At 38.8% G+C, this 21,390-nt stretch overlaps 3 protein-coding genes across 3 annotated transcripts in view; 1 reads left to right on the top strand and 2 right to left on the bottom strand.

Moving 5' to 3' along the window:
* Window positions 1-2,553, bottom strand: part of LOC111483394 (ribonucleases P/MRP protein subunit POP1) — a 5,797-nt gene extending 3,244 nt beyond the window's left edge. The window contains exons 1-5 of the mRNA XM_023129590.1: window positions 2,376-2,553; window positions 1,073-1,650; window positions 716-812; window positions 484-591; window positions 169-399 (exon numbers count right to left, since the gene is read on the bottom strand). Coding sequence (XP_022985358.1) covers window positions 169-399; window positions 484-591; window positions 716-812; window positions 1,073-1,503 — 867 coding nt within the window. The 5' untranslated portion in view covers window positions 1,504-1,650; window positions 2,376-2,553. The remainder of the gene's footprint in view (window positions 1-168; window positions 400-483; window positions 592-715; window positions 813-1,072; window positions 1,651-2,375) is intronic.
* A 1,577-nt stretch (window positions 2,554-4,130) lies between these two features.
* LOC111483411 (6-phosphogluconate dehydrogenase, decarboxylating 2, chloroplastic-like) lies at window positions 4,131-14,739 on the bottom strand. Its single transcript, XM_023129622.1, has 2 exons — window positions 14,402-14,739; window positions 4,131-5,788 (listed from the first exon to the last, which is right to left on the bottom strand). Exons 1-2 carry the CDS (start codon window positions 14,609-14,611, stop codon window positions 4,511-4,513), a joined length of 1,488 nt encoding a protein of 495 aa, XP_022985390.1. The 5' UTR covers window positions 14,612-14,739; the 3' UTR covers window positions 4,131-4,510.
* Window positions 14,740-15,931: 1,192 nt separating this feature from the next.
* Window positions 15,932-20,068, top strand: LOC111483425 (putative glucose-6-phosphate 1-epimerase). The gene is made up of 8 exons (XM_023129648.1): window positions 15,932-16,881; window positions 17,814-17,888; window positions 18,146-18,202; window positions 18,797-18,960; window positions 19,046-19,180; window positions 19,247-19,349; window positions 19,446-19,545; window positions 19,644-20,068. Exons 1-8 carry the CDS (start codon window positions 16,771-16,773, stop codon window positions 19,811-19,813), a joined length of 915 nt encoding a protein of 304 aa, XP_022985416.1. The 5' UTR covers window positions 15,932-16,770; the 3' UTR covers window positions 19,814-20,068.
* The last annotated feature ends 1,322 nt before the right edge of the window (window positions 20,069-21,390 follow it).

The following is a 21,390-nucleotide window of genomic DNA, read 5'->3' as shown; positions in this document are numbered from 1 at the left end:
AAAAAAACAGAAAAAAAAAAAAAAAAAAAAAAAAAAAAAAAAAAAAAAACCCATAGACTAGAGAAAGAGCATACAAAAAGAGGGTAAGGGGAGTTCCTACAAGATCAAAGGGCTACAAAAAGGAGGTCCAATTGGTCATAATCTGATGGACGTGAACATAATATTTACCTCCTTTTGGCAAGCGAATTTTAGAGAATCATATCCTTCACTAGAGGCAGAAGGATGTAACCAAACCCAAAGCTGGCGTGAAGTAGAAGACGCGTCTATGCCATCTATTGTCTTAAATACAGTACTATTATGATTATTAACATTGATTTCTTTTTTTCGACAAGGACATGGACGCCACATATATGTTACAGGAGCAATTGCATTAGCACCCAGGACCCTGATATCATGAAGCTGCAGAAGAACAAAGTCTAAGTAATTACATATCCAACTACTTGCATCATTAAACTAGTAATAATGAGTAACCAGATGACATACAATTGCTCTACCATAAATAACACCAGAAATAATTGCATGAGAAATGTCTTGAGAATGAGATACTATGGATGGTTCCAACACCATTCCTAGAATCGAAATCAGAGAGTCCTGTAGGCACATGAGAACAACCTTTAGAAAACAAATGATCAAGAAAAACATAAATTATTTAAAACTATAAACAAGTCCTATTCACATGAAAAATTGAAAGGCACAAAGGAAAGAGGCTTCCCACCTCTGGACCCTCCAACTGGACAGGAACGTAATAGCTAGCATCATGTATAAGCACTCCATCATTGTACCATTTCAGCAGAGCTCTAGAACCCTTACCTCTGCATAACAGAAAACTGATCTTAGTTCTAACACATAAAAATCTCGAACTGCAATTGTCCTTTGCATAAACAAAATTCTAGAAGAAAAAAGCTACATTAACAAATAGGTTAATGATCCAACTTCCGATCTTTGAGGATTCCAACTCAAGAACTCTTTCAAAAATTTCACATTTTAAGATCAGCAATTACATTAATTATATTTCCCTTTTTCTTCTTTCAGGACATTAAAGAATATTAAACAAGAAAAAGTAAAGTATTACCTGCCCTGCAACCCTAGAGGGAGATGAAAACCCCAAAGCTTAGTCATAGTGAAACGCTTAGCATGCCAAACATGTGTTCTAAGCCTTTTGGTGCCATCCCCAGAAGTAGAAAATCCAATTCCATGATTCATTTTAAGCTCAGCTCTGCGACGTATTTTCCGAGAAGCCTTCTTCTCGTTTTTTGCTAAATCCAGATGGGTGGTATCCAATTTCATTTTCTTATTTTTCCTTTTCCTAGAAGCATTAGTTAAATAAGAAGAAGTTCTTCTCCTCTTTGACCTTTGATCACAAGTATTACTATTCATCCGATTCAAAACGATGGATTGAAGAGCTTCAAGCTCAGATGCCCGAGAGTCTACAAACTTATGCACATTGAGATTTCTGGGAATTGACCTGTCCTTACCACTAGCAGTGACAACTTTCTCCCCCATCCTGATATTTCAGCAAAAGTTCTTTAACTTTCAATGCTATTATATCAGAAAGAAGTGTTTCACGTGCTCCAATTCTTCTCCTTGGTTCAAACTCTTTCAAAAAGATCTTGATATTTACAAGTTTGATCAAATAGTACAGGGGCAAATCTACAAGAAAACAAATATTAAAAAAGCTTTAATTCCATCCAACCATCAGAAAAGGAAACCATAACCTATAATAATATGAAGAACAAACCATAAATCCCATCCAAGGATGAATGAACATTCTATACTTTTCTGTCCGGAACTGAGGCTAACATCAATTGAGAAGTGTTCCCTAAAATAACAAAGCTTTATGCAGATACTACCAGGGTTTTGGATAGACATTGGACAGAGAAAAGATTATAAGCCGTTGGATTACACGTTTTCCACTCGACACCAATTATTATTTCAGCTACTTCGGATTCGCGAAAACCCAAACCCAGAACCAAAAAATATCAAGCCCAACAGAAAACCCCATTCTCTCTTATAATATGCTCATTCAGATTCAACATGTGCATTAAGCTCCGAGATGGTTGGAAAAAGCAAAAGGAAACAGAGAATCGTGTATAAACCAAAAAAAAAAACAAAATCAACAGAGAAATCAAAATCACGATAGCAGAAGCGGCCCAGAGCACCAACAGAGGAAGTAAAAACCATCAAAGAAGAAAAAAAGGCAATAGAGAAGAAGCATTCTCACTGTTTATGTGGAAACCTGACAGAATAAATGGAACTAACAACGTCAGGGTTTAACGAGCATAAGAGATGGAAGAAAACAAAATGAAACAGATGAGAAGAAAAGACGGAAAAACGGAACGAAAGAAGAAAGGAAGATATAGATTTTGGAACCATACCTGTAAGGAGATAGTGGAAAACTCACTGCGAACTGCTGGAGGGAAGCGGCAGCGCCGGCACCGTTAAGAGTGGAAGACAGTAGGCGGCCAGGGCGGTGGGAGGAAGGTGAAACTGCATAGGGCTTCTATTTCTTTTTATTTATTTAATTAATTTAATTTAATGTGGCGGCTGAGTTGCTGATTAGATAGGTTAAGTACTTAAGTTTTTTCTTGATATTTAAATATTAGTATTTAAAAAATTACTAAAACACAATATAATTTAATGGAATTTATTAATTATACTACGACGTAAATGCCATCGTAGAAATAAATTGTGTAAACTAATAATAAAAAAATAAATAAAACTATTAGTGTTTTTTTTATAAATTATTGAACACTTTTAAAAATTAAATACAGAATCTTTTTGCCCTTCAAATTTTAATTGTTCTAATAATTTTGAATTAATTGTTAATGGATAATTTAGAATAAGAATATATATTTTTTTAGAAAAGTACATTATTATTTTATTGTTTATTTGTTAGAAATATTCATTTTACATAGATAGATAGTTAGCCACGGGCTTCAAGGCGTTGGTTTGACCCAGGCCGCATACGGGCGCTTAGGACCTTGGTTCGACGCAGGCCGTATATGGTCGCTTTTTACTGAGCCAGCCTCCCGGCAAATCTCTCCGGTGGCTGTGGAACAAAGAAGCTAATTTCAGTCATTTTGGCATTTCATCAAACACCTTGTCGGTGCCACGCGTTAGAAGATTGGTACAAGGACACCAAAACTTCAGCAACTGGGCTTCTTCCTACTTCAAAATTCCAGGCTTCTCATTCCTAACTCCACTCATTCGATTCATGGGTTTCAAAGGGACATCACAAAACTCAGTATCAACACGATGGAAAGCCGCAAAGAAATACACTTCCGAAACCTGAAATTACCTTTAGGCAAATCGTCGAACACTAGATGTGCAGGGTTTGATGAGAATGGTACGCTTCCGCTGACCCAAATGGGCTCCCTGAGAAAACAGGGACAGACTTTGCAGTGGTTTCGATGTTGAAGAGGAAGAAGAAGACGTGGGATTTGCTGGGGATTGGGTTTGTTTTGGGCATTGGTGGGCTCGAGGGGCTGGATTTGTAGTCATGTGGGACACCGCTGCTAATTTAGAGAATAATCATGAGTTTATATCAAGGAATACTCTCTTCATTGTGTGAGGCCTAGCGGTTAATTTAGGGAATAATCATGAGTTTATAATCAAGGAATACTCTCTTCATTGTGTGAGGCCTGGGGAAACCCAAAGCAAAGTCATGCGAGCTTATGCTCAAAGTGGACAATATCATACTATTATGGAGAGTCGTGTTCATCTATCCATGATTTCTATCTATCATAGCTTTGAAAACGAAATAGATTCAGGTAATGGATAACACAAGCTGATGAAGAATTGGTTCTACAGAGTAATGCGGGTTTCTGAGAATTCAAGTTTTCCTTGGCCTTATTTTCATCCACTTTCTGGCCTAACTAGAACCATATTTTAATTCAACTATACATTACAATATGGGTTTGAATCACCGTCCCTTAGTTTACCTCAATTTCTTAAACCATACATAAAAGATAAACCATTTTAAGGTATGAAGATTTCAGAAATCCTTAGGAAAAGGAACCTACAATACTATTTCAGACACGCTCTAATTCATCCAAGATCAGATGCCAGATTGATATAATCAAAATCCTCAAGGTCTAAATCAGAATTTCAATATTTTCACGCAGCATTAATGGAAGAATAATAAGACTAATGATTAAACAAAAGGGAAATTCCTTCAATTTGAAGTACAAGGAGATGTAAATATAACTAACACAATACAACTTAATGGCCATCCTTACTGCTTCTCTCTTTCTTTCTTTCTTTCTTTCTTTCTTTCTTTTTTTTTTTTTTTTTCCCCTATTTTTCCTTATTAATTATTATTTATAGCAAATACTTGAAGCCAGTAAAACTATCTGCTATCAACTCCCCTAAGAAGCATGGAAGACTGTCCAGATTGTGATACAAAGAAGAAAAACTACCAACTTTTGAAATGGGCAAGCAAAATCAAGTTGGAAATTTGCACCCAATTGAAACAAAGAAAGAAAACCAACCAAATGGGCAGCTCATAAGCTCACTTGAGAATGCTAGCACCAGCGCCAGCATTGCGAGCGAGCTTTGTCCACTCTGTGTGGAAGGAGCCCTGGCGATCCACTCGCTCATATGTATGAGCCCCAAACAGGTCTCTCTGCGCCTGCACAAGATTGGCAGGCAGCCTAGCGCGCCTGTACGTATCGAAATAGGCAAGGCTAGCACACATACCTGGAGTGCTGATCCCCGCCGATATGGCCAACCCAACCACCCTTCTCCAAGCAGCCTGCCTCTGCACCATCTCTCTGGCGAACTCAGGATCCACCAGCAAGCTTGCAAGGTTAGGATTACGCTGATATGCCTTCTTGATCCTGTCCAAGAACACAGCTCTTATGATGCACCCACCTTTCCAAATCCTTGCCAACTCTCCCAAATTCAAGTTCCATCCCTTCTCCAAGCTCTTAGCCCTCAGCAAATTCATTCCCTGAGCATAGCTGCAAATCTTGGAGGCATACAAAGCCTGCCTCACATTTTCAATCAATTCCTTCTTGTCAATCCCACTCCTCACTGACCCCACGCTGTCATTTAGCCCTGCCTCCTTCAACACCTCGGCCGCACTTTCCCTCTCCTCCTTCAACCCACTCAAGTACCTACAATCCAACGACGCTGCAATCGTTGGTGCTGCTATGGAAAGCTCAGCAGCTTGCTGCACAGTCCATTTCCCAGTTCCTTTCATCCCAGTCTTGTCCAAAATCTTGTCCACCAATTCACCATCGCCATGTTCATCTTTAACTTTAAAGATATCAGCTGATATCTCAATTAGAAAGCTCTCCAGCTCCCCCTTGTTCCACTCAGAGAAAATGTCAGCCAATTCAGTATTTGATAACCCTCCAACGTGTTTTAAAACGTCGTAGGCCTCGGAAATCAGCTGCATATCGCCATACTCAATACCATTATGCACCATCTTAACGAAATTACCCGAACCCCCTTCACCTATGTAAGTAACGCAAGGACCATCGTCGACTTGAGCAGCTACCTTCTTTAGAATATCCTCAACATTAGAATAAGCCTGAAAAGACCCTCCAGGCATCAACGACGGCCCATGGCGAGCACCATCCTCACCACCAGAAACCCCCATCCCAAGATACAGAATCCCTCGATCAGAAACCTGCGCAATCCGACGCTCAGTATTCTCATACCACTCATTACCACCGTCAATAATGGCATCACCAGGCTCCAAGTGGTCAGACAGCGCAGCAATGGTCTGATCGACAGGCAAGCCAGCCTTAACGAGGATAATAACCGATCTAGGGCGCTGAATGTTGAACACAACTCACTGTGGGAAACACTCGCTCTCTTTATTAAGACCAATCGAGAAGAGAATACAAGACACTCTGTAGAATACTTCTGCTTTTTATTGTTTTTAGATTTCTTGGATGAATAACCTAGGTAGGGTGGGGGTATTTATACTAAGAGTAAACAATCTATATTTAACCAATCTAAATCTAGACCTAACCGATTTGAATCTAGACCTAACAAATTGAATCTTTCTCCTAAAATATCTACATCTCTTTCTCCTAAAATCTCTACTAAAATAAATATACTGGGCTCGTACAATTAGGCTTGACTCTATTGGGCTAGTACAATTATTGGGCTTGACTCTATTGGGCTAGTGATGATATTTCAACACTCCCCCTCAGCACTAGTCCTCATTCGCTGCATCATGTTGAGCTGACAGCGAAAGCTCTCATGTTTGCTAGTATTCAACCCTTTTGTAAACAAGTCTGCCACTTGGTCATCTGTCTTGATCTGCTGCATCTCAATTTCTTCCTTTAGGACCTTCTCTCTAATGAAATGGTAGTGCACCTCCACATGCTTTGTTCTAGCATGAAACACTGGATTTTCTGCAAGGCGAATCGCAGATTGGTTGTCGCAAAGAAGTGATATTGGATAGTCAATTTTCTGGTGCAAATCTTCCATCAAGAGTTTTAGCCATGTACTTTCCTGGGCTGCTCCAGCCGCTGCTCTATACTCTGCTTCTGTAGTTGATAATGATACTGTTGGTTGTCTCTTGCTACACCAAGAAATTGTTCCCGAACCAAACTTGAACACATACCCAGTGGTTGACCTCCGAGTATCGTGGTCTCCTGCATAGTCAGCATCACAGTATCCAACTAGCTTGCAGTCTTTGCTTCTTTTGTACAAAAGACCATAGTCGATTGTACCTTTGATATATCTCAAGATCCGTCGAGCTGCATCCAGATGAGGCTTCTTTGGACTTTGCATGTATCGACTCATAACCCCAACTGCATACGAGATATCAGGTCGAGTTAAAGTTAGGTAGATAAGACTACCTACTAGTTGTCGGTACGTTGTTTCATCGTTCAACTCTTTGCCTTCATGTGCACAAATCTTGGCATTTATCTCCATCGGTGTTGAAACTTGCTTGCACTCTAACATGTTGAACTTCTGAAGCATGTCTCTGGTATACTTTTGTTGGCAGAGAAACAGTCCTTCATCTGTGCGATCAACTTCTAGGCCTAAGAAGTGTTTAAGCTCTCCTAGCTCTTTCATCTGAAAGCGTATTGATAAATTTTCTCTTGTTTGATAAATTTCTCTTTCATCGTCCCCGGTGATAATCAAATCGTCCACGTAGACCAACACAATTGTCAAATTTCCTTCTCTTTCTTTGATGAATAGGCTTGAGTCTGCATGCGCAACTGAATAACCACTTTGGGTAAGAAATTCAGCAATCTTACCATACCAAGCTCTCGGTGCTTGTTTCAGTCCATAAAGAGCTTTTCTAAGCTTGCATACATAATTAGGATTAGCTGCACTCTCAAATCCCTTTGGTTGGTTCATATAAATCTCCCTGTCTAGCTCTCCGTGCAAGAAGGCATTCTTCACATCCATTTGCCACAGTTTCCAATCTTTACTTGCTGCGAGTGCTAGCAGAACTCGTACGGTAGTAATCTTTGCCACTGGACTGAATGTTTCATCATAATCTAGTCCATATTGTTGAGAAAATCCTCGAGCCACGAGTCGAGCCTTGTATCTCTCGATTGATCCATCCGGTCGACGCTTTATTTTATAGACCCACTTGCAAGAGACGGGTTTGATATCTCCTAGTCTTGGCACTAGTTCCCAAGTTTGATTATGCTCCAAGGCTATAATTTCTTCCTCCATCGCTTTCTGCCAAACCGAGTTTTGTGATGCTTCTTCATATGTCTCTGGTTCGTAAACTCTATCTTCTACAATAGCTGCATTTGCATACTTAGGATTTGGCCTTCGGATTCTATTTGATCGCCTAAGTTGTTGATGTGTTGTTTCATTTTTATCAGATTCGCTTGATTGAGTCACCTCCTGCTTGTCAATATCAATGTCGCTTGGATTTTCAGATGCATCGAAATTTGATTGAATTTGTGTAGTTTGCTCCCCCAGCTTCTGTTGTAGAATTTCTTCAATGTTTGAATCTGATAAGACTTTCTTCTCCGAGGACCACCATGTAGATGCTTCATCAAAAACTACATCTCTTGATGTATAGTATTTTCCACTTGTTGGATCACAGCACCTCCATCCTTTTCTTTGATTGTCGTATCCAACAAATACACACTTGACTGCTTTCTTGTCAAACTTGCTACGTAGATGGTCAGGCACAAATACATAGCAAACACAGCCAAATACTCGGAAGTAACTAATTGTAGGTTTCATATCCCATAGTATCTCAAATGGTGAGACGAACCCTAGCTTTGGTTGAGGAAGCTTGTTGATCACATGGGCAGCAGTTCGCATAGCTTCAGCCCAAAATCTTCCTGGAACGTTCTTTGCGTGTAACATGCTTCGACAGGTTTCTGCAAGGTGTCGATTCTTTCTTTCTGCTACACCATTTTGTTGTGGCGTGTTGGCACATGTAAATTGACGTCGTATCCCACACTCGTGTAAATATTGATCGAACTCATCTGACGTGTATTCTCCGCCATTGTCTGAACGTAGACAACGAATCTTCGCTCCTACTTCTCCTTCGACCATCATCTTGAATTCTTGAAACTTTGAGAACGTGTCAGACTTTTCTTTCATAAAGAAAATCCACACATATCTTGAGTAGTCGTCAATAAATGTCACCATATACCGCATTCCGCTGATCGATGCTTGTTTGACTGGGCCGAACAAATCAGAGTGAACTAACTCTAATGGTTTCTTTGCTTTGAAACTTGACTCTTTGTATGGTAATTGATGAGCTTTACCATACTGACATCCAGCGCAGACAACGTCTGTTTTGACTTCCAGTTGTGGTAGACCTTTGAGCATAGATTTCTCCATAATCAGCTTCAACTTATGGTAGCTAATATGTCCCAATCTTGCATGCCATAGATCTGTCGTCTCATTCTTTCGGGTCTTGTCAACATAGGCAGACTCTGCAGATAGAACGTAGACACAACTCACTGTGGGAAACACTCGCTCTCTTTATTAAGACCAATCGAGAAGAGAATACAAGACACTCTGTAGAATACTTCTGCTTTTTATTGTTTTTAGATTTCTTGGATGAATAACCTAGGTAGGGTGGGGGTATTTATACTAAGAGTAAACAATCTATATTTAACCAATCTAAATCTAGACCTAACCGATTTGAATCTAGACCTAACAAATTGAATCTTTCTCCTAAAATATCTACATCTCTTTCTCCTAAAATCTCTACTAAAATAAATATACTGGGCTCGTACAATTAGGCTTGACTCTATTGGGCTAGTACAATTATTGGGCTTGACTCTATTGGGCTAGTGATGATATTTCAACACTCCCCCTCAGCACTAGTCCTCATTCGCTGCATCATGTTGAGCTGACAGCGAAAGCTCTCATGTTTGCTAGTATTCAACCCTTTTGTAAACAAGTCTGCCACTTGGTCATCTGTCTTGATCTGCTGCATCTCAATTTCTTCCTTTAGGACCTTCTCTCTAATGAAATGGTAGTGCACCTCCACATGCTTTGTTCTAGCATGAAACACTGGATTTTCTGCAAGGCGAATCGCAGATTGGTTGTCGCAAAGAAGTGATATTGGATAGTCAATTTTCTGGTGCAAATCTTCCATCAAGAGTTTTAGCCATGTACTTTCCTGGGCTGCTCCAGCCGCTGCTCTATACTCTGCTTCTGTAGTTGATAATGATACTGTTGGTTGTCTCTTGCTACACCAAGAAATTGTTCCCGAACCAAACTTGAACACATACCCAGTGGTTGACCTCCGAGTATCGTGGTCTCCTGCATAGTCAGCATCACAGTATCCAACTAGCTTGCAGTCTTTGCTTCTTTTGTACAAAAGACCATAGTCGATTGTACCTTTGATATATCTCAAGATCCGTCGAGCTGCATCCAGATGAGGCTTCTTTGGACTTTGCATGTATCGACTCATAACCCCAACTGCATACGAGATATCAGGTCGAGTTAAAGTTAGGTAGATAAGACTACCTACTAGTTGTCGGTACGTTGTTTCATCGTTCAACTCTTTGCCTTCATGTGCACAAATCTTGGCATTTATCTCCATCGGTGTTGAAACTTGCTTGCACTCTAACATGTTGAACTTCTGAAGCATGTCTCTGGTATACTTTTGTTGGCAGAGAAACAGTCCTTCATCTGTGCGATCAACTTCTAGGCCTAAGAAGTGTTTAAGCTCTCCTAGCTCTTTCATCTGAAAGCGTATTGATAAATTTTCTCTTGTTTGATAAATTTCTCTTTCATCGTCCCCGGTGATAATCAAATCGTCCACGTAGACCAACACAATTGTCAAATTTCCTTCTCTTTCTTTGATGAATAGGCTTGAGTCTGCATGCGCAACTGAATAACCACTTTGGGTAAGAAATTCAGCAATCTTACCATACCAAGCTCTCGGTGCTTGTTTCAGTCCATAAAGAGCTTTTCTAAGCTTGCATACATAATTAGGATTAGCTGCACTCTCAAATCCCTTTGGTTGGTTCATATAAATCTCCCTGTCTAGCTCTCCGTGCAAGAAGGCATTCTTCACATCCATTTGCCACAGTTTCCAATCTTTACTTGCTGCGAGTGCTAGCAGAACTCGTACGGTAGTAATCTTTGCCACTGGACTGAATGTTTCATCATAATCTAGTCCATATTGTTGAGAAAATCCTCGAGCCACGAGTCGAGCCTTGTATCTCTCGATTGATCCATCCGGTCGACGCTTTATTTTATAGACCCACTTGCAAGAGACGGGTTTGATATCTCCTAGTCTTGGCACTAGTTCCCAAGTTTGATTATGCTCCAAGGCTATAATTTCTTCCTCCATCGCTTTCTGCCAAACCGAGTTTTGTGATGCTTCTTCATATGTCTCTGGTTCGTAAACTCTATCTTCTACAATAGCTGCATTTGCATACTTAGGATTTGGCCTTCGGATTCTATTTGATCGCCTAAGTTGTTGATGTGTTGTTTCATTTTTATCAGATTCGCTTGATTGAGTCACCTCCTGCTTGTCAATATCAATGTCGCTTGGATTTTCAGATGCATCGAAATTTGATTGAATTTGTGTAGTTTGCTCCCCCAGCTTCTGTTGTAGAATTTCTTCAATGTTTGAATCTGATAAGACTTTCTTCTCCGAGGACCACCATGTAGATGCTTCATCAAAAACTACATCTCTTGATGTATAGTATTTTCCACTTGTTGGATCACAGCACCTCCATCCTTTTCTTTGATTGTCGTATCCAACAAATACACACTTGACTGCTTTCTTGTCAAACTTGCTACGTAGATGGTCAGGCACAAATACATAGCAAACACAGCCAAATACTCGGAAGTAACTAATTGTAGGTTTCATATCCCATAGTATCTCAAATGGTGAGACGAACCCTAGCTTTGGTTGAGGAAGCTTGTTGATCACATGGGCAGCAGTTCGCATAGCTTCAGCCCAAAATCTTCCTGGAACGTTCTTTGCGTGTAACATGCTTCGACAGGTTTCTGCAAGGTGTCGATTCTTTCTTTCTGCTACACCATTTTGTTGTGGCGTGTTGGCACATGTAAATTGACGTCGTATCCCACACTCGTGTAAATATTGATCGAACTCATCTGACGTGTATTCTCCGCCATTGTCTGAACGTAGACAACGAATCTTCGCTCCTACTTCTCCTTCGACCATCATCTTGAATTCTTGAAACTTTGAGAACGTGTCAGACTTTTCTTTCATAAAGAAAATCCACACATATCTTGAGTAGTCGTCAATAAATGTCACCATATACCGCATTCCGCTGATCGATGCTTGTTTGACTGGGCCGAACAAATCAGAGTGAACTAACTCTAATGGTTTCTTTGCTTTGAAACTTGACTCTTTGTATGGTAATTGATGAGCTTTACCATACTGACATCCAGCGCAGACAACGTCTGTTTTGACTTCCAGTTGTGGTAGACCTTTGAGCATAGATTTCTCCATAATCAGCTTCAACTTATGGTAGCTAATATGTCCCAATCTTGCATGCCATAGATCTGTCGTCTCATTCTTTCGGGTCTTGTCAACATAGGCAGACTCTGCAGATAGAACGTAGACAGACTCCACTCTTCGTCCTTCTATCGTCGGCTTTCCTATTATCTTAACATCTTGATAAACTTTTACATCTTCTGGCCCAAACAAGACATAGCTTCCTGATGTTGTTAGTTGTGACACTGACAACAAGTTCTTCTTTATACCCGGTACATGATAAACATTATGTAGCGACACTGTATCAGACTTATTGCCAGGCATGATTGTCGTATTGCCGATTTGAGCAATTGATAACTGTGTGTTATTTGCTGTACGTACCATACGACTTCCTTTGTACTCTTTCTTGTCTTGCAATTTTCTCTGATCGCCAGTCATGTGATTTGAACATCCTGAATCAACGATCCAGTCATTCTCATAGTTGATATGGTCTTCCATTGTCGCCATGAGTGCTAGCTCGTCTTCTTCTATGGGACATAGTACCTCTGCATCCCATTCATCTTCTATCTTCTTTTTGGATATTGCCACATTGTTTTCAATGGTCTTTTTCCTGGACCAACAATCTCTAGACATATGGCCCTTTTTCCCGCAGTTATAGCAAATACCACCAAATCTCGTTCTTTGAAAACTCTTGTTGTCGTTCTTCTGAGCTCTCTCAGGTTGTGCAATCCCTTGGTGGCTTCTTCTTTTGTCACCATTGTATCCACGTCTGGTAGACGGCCTATTATTGCTCTGACTTTCACTCGTGTAGAGTGCTTCTTCACCCTTCAACGTGAAGCCTCCCATTTGTTTAGCCATGGCTTCTTGGCTGGCTAACAAATTTTCGAACTCTACCAGTGATGGTTGAGTGGGCCATCCTTGTACAGCAGCAATGAAGCTTCGATATTCTGGTCGCAATCCGTGGATTATAATCCTCTTCATTCGAGATTCTACAATGGCGGACTTTGGGTCTAGTTCAGTAATCTCCCGACAGATCGATTTGACCTTGTGGAAGTACTGAGCAATCGTCATATCACGTTGTGAAATTGACAACAACTCATTCTCCAGAAGTTGTAGTCTCGTATCATTCTTCTTTGAGAACAACATCACGAATGTGTCCCATGCTTCTTTCGGTGTCTTGTCATCCCAAATATGTTCTAACATCTCTTCTCCGATGGTGGTCTTCAAGGCAAACATTGCTTTGCCTGCTTTGATTCTCCATTTGCGCAAGGCGTCGTTAGAATCCTCCTCTGGCGGCGTAGTTTCACACCCGCCAACGATCTCCCAAAGATCCTGTCCTTGTAAATAGGACATCATGCATGTTGCCCACGTGTTGTAGTTGTTGTTGTTGAGTTTCTTAATTCCTCCAACGATTTGGAAATCACTCATCGTGTTGGCCATACCTCAGTAATACCAAACAAGTTCTTTTGACACAAGACTTGCAGAGTCACAGACTTCTCACGACACAAAAGAAACTCACTCACCACTAATCTCAAGAAATCGTTTCTGATGTGGAAGATCAGGCAGAGCTGCAACCACAGAGCATACTAAGGATTCCAAGAGATCAGATAACCTACACTAACCTCGCTCTGATACCAAATGTTGAACACAACTCACTGTGGGAAACACTCGCTCTCTTTATTAAGACCAATCGAGAAGAGAATACAAGACACTCTGTAGAATACTTCTGCTTTTTATTGTTTTTAGATTTCTTGGATGAATAACCTAGGTAGGGTGGGGGTATTTATACTAAGAGTAAACAATCTATATTTAACCAATCTAAATCTAGACCTAACCGATTTGAATCTAGACCTAACAAATTGAATCTTTCTCCTAAAATATCTACATCTCTTTCTCCTAAAATCTCTACTAAAATAAATATACTGGGCTCGTACAATTAGGCTTGACTCTATTGGGCTAGTACAATTATTGGGCTTGACTCTATTGGGCTAGTGATGATATTTCAACAAATGTTGAACACAACTCACTCTCTTTATTAAGACCAATCGAGAAGAGAATACAAGACACTCTGTAGAATACTTCTGCTTTTTATTGTTTTTAGATTTCTTGGATGAATAACCTAGGTAGGGTGGGGGTATTTATACTAAGAGTAAACAATCTATATTTAACCAATCTAAATCTAGACCTAACCGATTTGAATCTAGACCTAACAAATTGAATCTTTCTCCTAAAATATCTACATCTCTTTCTCCTAAAATCTCTACTAAAATAAATATACTGGGCTCGTACAATTAGGCTTGACTCTATTGGGCTAGTACAATTATTGGGCTTGACTCTATTGGGCTAGTGATGATATTTCAACACTCCCCCTCAGCACTAGTCCTCATTCGCTGCATCATGTTGAGCTGACAGCGAAAGCTCTCATGTTTGCTAGTATTCAACCCTTTTGTAAACAAGTCTGCCACTTGGTCATCTGTCTTGATCTGCTGCATCTCAATTTCTTTATTAAGACCAATGTTGAATAGATAGAACAAAATCGCGAGGATTGTACTGACCAAACAGAGGAAGATTACCTTCGTTGTGGGCGCGATCTACAGTCTCATCGACCTTGGAAGTGGTACGATTGTAGACGGAAATAGGGAAGCCTTTCTCGGCAATATTGAGAGCGAGGTTTTGGCCCATAACGGCCAAGCCGGCAAGGCCTATGCGAGAAAGAGCTGCAGAAGCTTCCATCGTAACTCGGAGATGGAGAGGATAGCGAGAGAGAGAGCAGTCGGAAAAGTGATGAGTGAGAAAGAGACGGAGGCGCCGAGGTCAGAAGTGGAGGCCGCTGTTTGGATGATGAAGAAGAAGAAGATGGATAATAAATAAATTGAACGCAAAAAGAAAAAGAAAAGTGTTTTTAATTTTTATATTAAAATTTAAATTGGAATAAACGGACCAAGAAAATATCGTGACGGACTCGTCAAGGCTGTGAAGGGTCACTAATTTTTTTTTTTTCTTTTTTTAATTTTGGAAAATAAATTATTATTTATTAACCTAAAATTTGCTTCTGTTTCAGGCGGCTGTACTTTTGGACTACCCTTTCAAACGGCGACGTTTCGAGATGGACTTGTTAAGCTACCATCGCATGCGTCAAGTGTTTACAATGTTTTGAAATAGTATTTTAGTTTATTAAGATTTTAAAATTAATCAATATATATAATAATATCATTGAATTAATAATTAAAAAAAAATAAAATGTGTCAAATAGTCCTGCTACAAAATGTTTAGGGCTTGGGGTTTACAACGTACAACAATATATCAATTCATTCAACTGAATTCATTCCAATCAAATATGAATGAATTAGACAGTTTTGACCTCTTGCTCGTGCTTGTTAATTGCAATGACGGTAGAAACATTTATTGTTTTAGCATGCACCCTGACTTTAGTGTATGCATCAGCAGCCACGATAGACAACTCTATTGATAACCGCTACACTCATTTAGTACTTCATCTTCGTTCCGTACCATGGACATCTCCAATATTTGCGGCATCACCCTATCATCGTCAGCTACTATCTAGACAACTTTATCAATAACTCGGAGTGTCAAGAAAAGTGATTGAAGCACATTAAGGCATTTCTACGATAATTGCTCTCACGCATGTCTTGTGACGATTATTGAAAGTCAAAGAATTTTTAATTTGGTATATAATAAATATTTAATATAATTTTTTTAATTTTCCTTCTAATAAATTTTGATATATTCAATATATATATATATGTAAAGTAGCATTGTTAAATATTATATATATATATATATATATATAAATACATCTAATTCAACACCTCAAATTTTCTATATATTTATTAAAAAAAACATTAATAAAAATAAAAATCAACGAAATTCATCCAACAAAAATAATTTTAATTAATTACGTATGATGAGAATGACAAGGTGTAACAAAAGCTTTGATTATGTTAATTAATTATGTCTAAAAGGTCGTTAATTCCGGTATTAGGAATCAAATTTAAAGAAAGGGCCTACCGAAGCTGTATTTTGTGGCAGCCACTACACTTCGAAAATCAAAATTCAAAGGCCATGGCTGAAACCCAGCAATAGTAATGGCGGCTAGCTTCACCCTTTTGCTTCCTTACCGTAATTATACGTTTTTCGTCTCTCAACTGCAAGTGGGTATTTGTTTATTTCAGTCAATCGCCATCCTCGATACTTCCTATTCATCCCATCCTTTAAGAGGACGATGAGGATCTGAACTCTTGTTCATTTCACCCTTTGATTTTTCTTTATAACTTGTGCGGTTGTATCGATTCGAGATTTGTTTTCCTTTGTGTTGGGGTTCGGGATTTCTCGTCTTTGATGATCATCGATTCTTTTCTCCATTAATGGTTTTTGACCTCGAAATTGGCACTGTTCAAAGTTATCTGTTCATCAGTTTCTTGGGTTCTTTGGGGGTTACTGTTACGCAATCGATTAGCGGTTCTTCACATGGATTGGTGTTATTTTGATTCTGATATGCTTTATGATTAAAGGGTTTGAATCTTGTTTACTGCTTTTGTCGGTGGATTTTGGAAAATTCGTGGTATTAGAAACTTTCTGGTGGGGGAAATTTGGGGCTAGTTGTTGTAGTGGGTGGGTGGGATTTTGGTTTAAATTCACGGGAGAAATGGTTTGTCACAAGAAAGTGTGTTGAAGCCTCGAGGGTAAAGCTTAAATTTCTCATCTTCTTCTGAGATATTGCAAATTTCTGTTCATCCTCTTAGTTTTTTCAATTAGTTTGCTGTTCATCAGCGTTGTTCATCCTTTTAGAGAAGGGAAGGGGAGCAAAAAAAGAGAGAGTGAGAGATTTGTATTTGTTTTTGCTTTATTAATTTCCTCGTTGTGTTTTTGGAATGGATCATTCTGGGGCGGCCAGTAACCAGAAACCAGCAGTTGAAGTTGCCAAAGACAAGAATGGTGTGGACCAAGTGCTGCTTCGGAACTCTCGTGGAGCTTCAGCAAGGGTACCATATCCCTTTTATTCATCTATTTTACAGTATAGGATTCTACTTTAAATTATAAGTTTAGAATTGTATTTGGACAATTTTCTTTGTTTAGTCCTAGAAGCTTGGAAAGTTTTGATCACTTTGATTATGACTGAGTTGCTGTGATGTGGTTTATAGTTTAACAGATCGATAGCTTTGTCGTGTTGCTTTCTGATTATGTGTATATGAGTGGTATATTATGTACATGGCCTTTGTGATGTTTCGTCCTAGTATTGAGACTCTGAATGTGATTAGTGATATCTCATATCGGTTAGAGAGGGGAACGAAGCATTGCTTATAAGAGTGTGGAAACTCTCCCTAGTAGACGCGTTTTAAAACCTTGAGGGGAAGCCAAAAGAGGACAATATCTAGAGTCAAATACCGGGTGGTGTGCCAGCGAGGATGTTGGGCTCCCAAGGGGGTGGATTATGAGATCCCAAATCGGTTGAGAGCAGAACGAAGCATTGTTTATAAGGGTGTGGAAGCCTCTCCCTAGTCGATGCGTTTTAAAACCTTGAGAGAGCTTAGAAGGGAAAGGTCAAAGAGGACAATATCTACTAGTGGTAGGCTTGGGCTGTTACATTGAAAAACAAGGCAAAATGTTATCCGAAGTTTTTAGGCTTGTTCGAGAGTGTTTTTGTTTCTTGTTTTCGAAAATTATGCCTTATTATGGACATGACAGTCGAAAGATACTGTTTTAAACCAAACCCAAATTTGAAATCCTATTTTGTTTTTGAAACTTAGCTAATATCTATTGAAATCTGAAAATTTTAATGAAGGATACATAGGAACAAGTAAGTTTCATAAGCTTATTTTCAGAAAATAAACAACAAAATTGCTATCACACAATCTTAAATGTAATAACTGTTCTTGTTCTTGATGTGTTCTTTATTGCTGTATCAACAATCCAGGTTAGCTTGCATGGAGGCCAAGTTCTTTCATGGAAAACTGAGAAAGGTGAAGAATTATTGTTTACCAGTACTAAGGTAATCTCATCTTCTAGTTCTTCGACTAGCCAAAGCCTGAGCAGAAACAAAAGCCTTTGAAATGCTACTCATTGCTAGGCAAAGAACTGTTGTTTCAGTGTCATTTTTGTTTTGTCTGCTCTGCTTTGATTTCATGGCTTAGATTAACTTTCTTGGATCTCTTGCAATTAGTAGGGTCGGGTTGGGTCGAGTCTCGATTCTCACAATTGTAAATAACATGTATAAAAACTTAGCATTTCCTTTCTTCTCCATTGTAGGCAGTTTTCAAGCCACCAAAAGCTGTGAGAGGAGGAATTCCAATCTGTTTTCCGCAGGTGTAGTGCTTATTTATGTTTCTCCCCTGATTTGTTTCATATTACCTAACTAGTGACGGTGATACGTAACAGACTAAAGCGGATAATATATGTTAGCGGTGGGCTTGAGCTATTACAAATGGTATCAAAGTCAAACATCGGGCGGTGTGTCAGCGAGGACGCTGGCCCCCAAGGGGGGAGGATTGTGAGATCTCACGTCGGTTGAAGAGGGGAACGAAATATTTCTTATAAAGGTGTGGAAACCTCTTCCTAGCCGACGCGTTTTAAAACCTTGAGGGGAAGCCCAGAAGGGAAAGTCCAAATAGGACAATATATGCTAGTGGTAGGCTTGGGCTATTACAAATGATATCAGAGCTAGACACCGGGCGGTGTGCTAGCGAGGACGTTGGGTCACCAAGGGGGTTGGATTGTGAGATCCCACATCGGTTGGAAAGGGGAACGAAACATTTTTTATAAAGGTGTGGAAACCTCTCCCTAGTAGGCGCGTTTTAAAACCTCGAGGGAAAGTCCAAAGAGGACAATATCTACTAGCAGTGGGCTTAGACTGTCACACATTTGCATTAATTTTATTGATTTGTTTCATTATATATGTAGTTTGGGGCTCGTGGAAACCTCGAGCAGCACGGGTTTGCTCGAAACAGGATTTGGAAAATCGACGATAACCCTCCTCCTCTTACTCGTGGCGAAATCAAAGACAAATCCTGCATCGATTTGCTTCTTAAACCTTCTGAAGATGATCTGAAAATATGGCCACATAGGTTAGAAATGAATGGATTGTCTCCTTTCAAGCTCAGATTATGAAGCTCAAGATAACAACAACCTTTTTTTTGTTTCTCCCAACAGTTTTGAATTCAGACTCAAGATCTGTTTGACAGCAGATGGCAATCTCACTTTAATATCACGAATTCGTAATATCAATTGCAAGCCTTTCAGTTTCTCCATTGCATTCCACACATATTTCTCCATTTCTGATATCAGGTATGAGTAGCTCTTTGCATACTCTTCTTTGATGGTTTACAATGACACTAGCTACTGTTCTTTCAGTGAGGTAAGGGTCGAGGGGCTTGAGATTCTCGACTATCTCGACAACTTACGCGATAAACAACGGTTCACCGAGCAAGGAGACGCCTTAACGTTTGAATCTGAGGTAAAAGCTAATAACCCAATTGTACTTAAAACTCCTGAGTTGATATTGGTTCAAAAGTCTAGTCCCTTCATTAACTATTCTTTCGCTGCTCGGCAGATCGATCGGGTTTATCTTAGTTCTTCAGATCTCGTTGCCGTGCTTGATCATGAACGAAAACGCACATTTGTTATAAGAAAGGAAGGACTTCCAGATGTTGGTAATATTATCAATCCCCTCTGATTTTAAGCAATATAGCCAAGCAGCTTCCTTAATAAGAACACGATGGTTGTTTGAATTCTGGTTCTGATCATGCAGTGGTGTGGAATCCATGGGAGAAGAAATCGAAATCCATCGTCGATCTCGGGGACGAAGACTACAAACAGATGCTATGTGTTGATGGAGCTGCAATTGAGAAACCCATTACACTGAAGCCAGGTGAGGAATGGACTGGCCGTTTGGAACTATCCATCCTCCCCTCGAGTTAACGACCCGACCTGACTCAACCCATAAGGTCATGTAAAGAAGAAAGGATCGAACCCAGTCGAGATCCCAGTAAAGCCATTGAAGTTTATAAATGGTGTATATGATAGGTAAGTAATTATGTGGTTTGTTCCAATCAAATTGCTGTTGAGTAAATAACTGAACTGTAATATACTATAGTTGTCACATACATGTATGTATGTGATGAATATTTGAAAATTTTCCCATTCAAATTTAATTTAATTTTATTATTAAAAAAATGCCGACTGGAAATTACGTTTATGACCTTTGGTTTTATTTTTTAAACAAAAATTAGTTTATGAAACTTTATTAAATAATTATAATAATTCTCATATATAAGAAAATATATTAAAAAAATAAATATTAGTCGAAACGATTTTTTGAGAAAATGTAAAAAAGAAAAGGGTCGTCACGTGCAGTATATATGTATGAATTAAATCGTATGTCTTTATTGGTCAATTTAATCCTTTTTTTTTTTTTGTTCTTTTAAAAAATAATTAATTTATAGATAATTGTAGTTAAATTACAAAAAATATATATATAATAATTATTTAAATTTTAGGGAGCGTTTTAAATTACATATTGAATTATATTGGAATGTTGAAAGCATTGTTTGTTGTTTTGTGGCTCAATAAGTATGCAAAATTTGAGTTGTGCCCAAACATTATACAACCCAAAACCCACCAATTGAAACAAAAAACAAAAAACAAAAAACAAAAAGCAATATTTTCTTGTAGTTTGTGTCCATTAATTATGATAGTGAGAAAAAAACAAAGGATTTTGTCGAATCCCATGTTCTTCTTCCTTTGTTTTCTTATTATATGTTTGTATTTCACAACTTGCTTACCAAAAGACACTCCCATTTTAATTCCTTCTACCGTACCCATCTAAATCCACCCCCAGCAAATATGGTTCTATTTAGGCTCTCTTTTATGATTTTACCTCTCTAAGTTTTAATACTCGGGAGAGGTTTAGACTTTTTCTTTAGAGCTTACCTCAAGGTTTTAAAACGCATTTATTAGAGGGAGGATTTAGCTTTCCCTTCCAGATTTCCCATCAAAGTTTTTAAACACGTTCAATAAGGAGAAATTTTCACACCCATATATTGAATGCTTCATTCTCATTTTCAATTGATGTGAGATCTCACAATCCACTCTCCTTGAGGGCCCATATTTGGCTCTGATACTATTTGTAACCGCCCAAATCCATCGTTCTTGTCCTCTTTCGACTTTCCCTCAAGGTTTAAAAACACGTCTGTTAGAGAGAAATTTTCACACTCTTATAAGCAATATTTTGTTATATGATCTAATTGATGTATACATACATACATACATATATATATTTCCAAACATCAATCCTCAAATTTACTTTTTCGTACTTAAGACTACTTCACATAAATCAGATAATCAAAACCAATTTCGTAATCCATATGTATTTTTTTATTATTTCACTTTGTTGCTAATCAAATTGTCTACGACACATCTAGTAATTACTTCTGACCCTCGAGATGACTTCTGACCCTCGAGATTTTGTTTTGTTTTTTTTTTTTTTTTTTTTTTTT

Source organism: Cucurbita maxima, unplaced genomic scaffold (assembly GCF_002738345.1).
Source record: "Cucurbita maxima cultivar Rimu unplaced genomic scaffold, Cmax_1.0 Cma_Scf00008, whole genome shotgun sequence".
Lineage (NCBI taxonomy): Eukaryota > Viridiplantae > Streptophyta > Magnoliopsida > Cucurbitales > Cucurbitaceae > Cucurbita > Cucurbita maxima.
Note: the sequence above shows the minus strand (reverse complement) of the source record. Positions and strands in the feature narration are given on the sequence as shown.

What these genes read in the sequence shown, in the direction of transcription:
- LOC111483411 (XM_023129622.1), bottom strand. Translation starts at nt 14,611, where the DNA reads ATGGAAGCTTCTGCAGCTCTTTCTCGCATAGGCCTTGCCGGCTTGGCC. An exon ending in CTCGCGATTTTGTTCTATCT is followed by an intron (nt 5,789 to 14,401) that starts ATTCAACATTGG and finishes GTTGTGTTCAAC; the next exon opens with ATTCAGCGCCCTAGATCGGT.
- LOC111483425 (XM_023129648.1), top strand. Translation starts at nt 16,771, where the DNA reads ATGGATCATTCTGGGGCGGCCAGTAACCAGAAACCAGCAGTTGAAGTT. An exon ending in CTCGTGGAGCTTCAGCAAGG is followed by an intron (nt 16,882 to 17,813) that starts GTACCATATCCC and finishes TCAACAATCCAG; the next exon opens with GTTAGCTTGCATGGAGGCCA. An exon ending in TATTGTTTACCAGTACTAAG is followed by an intron (nt 17,889 to 18,145) that starts GTAATCTCATCT and finishes TCTCCATTGTAG; the next exon opens with GCAGTTTTCAAGCCACCAAA.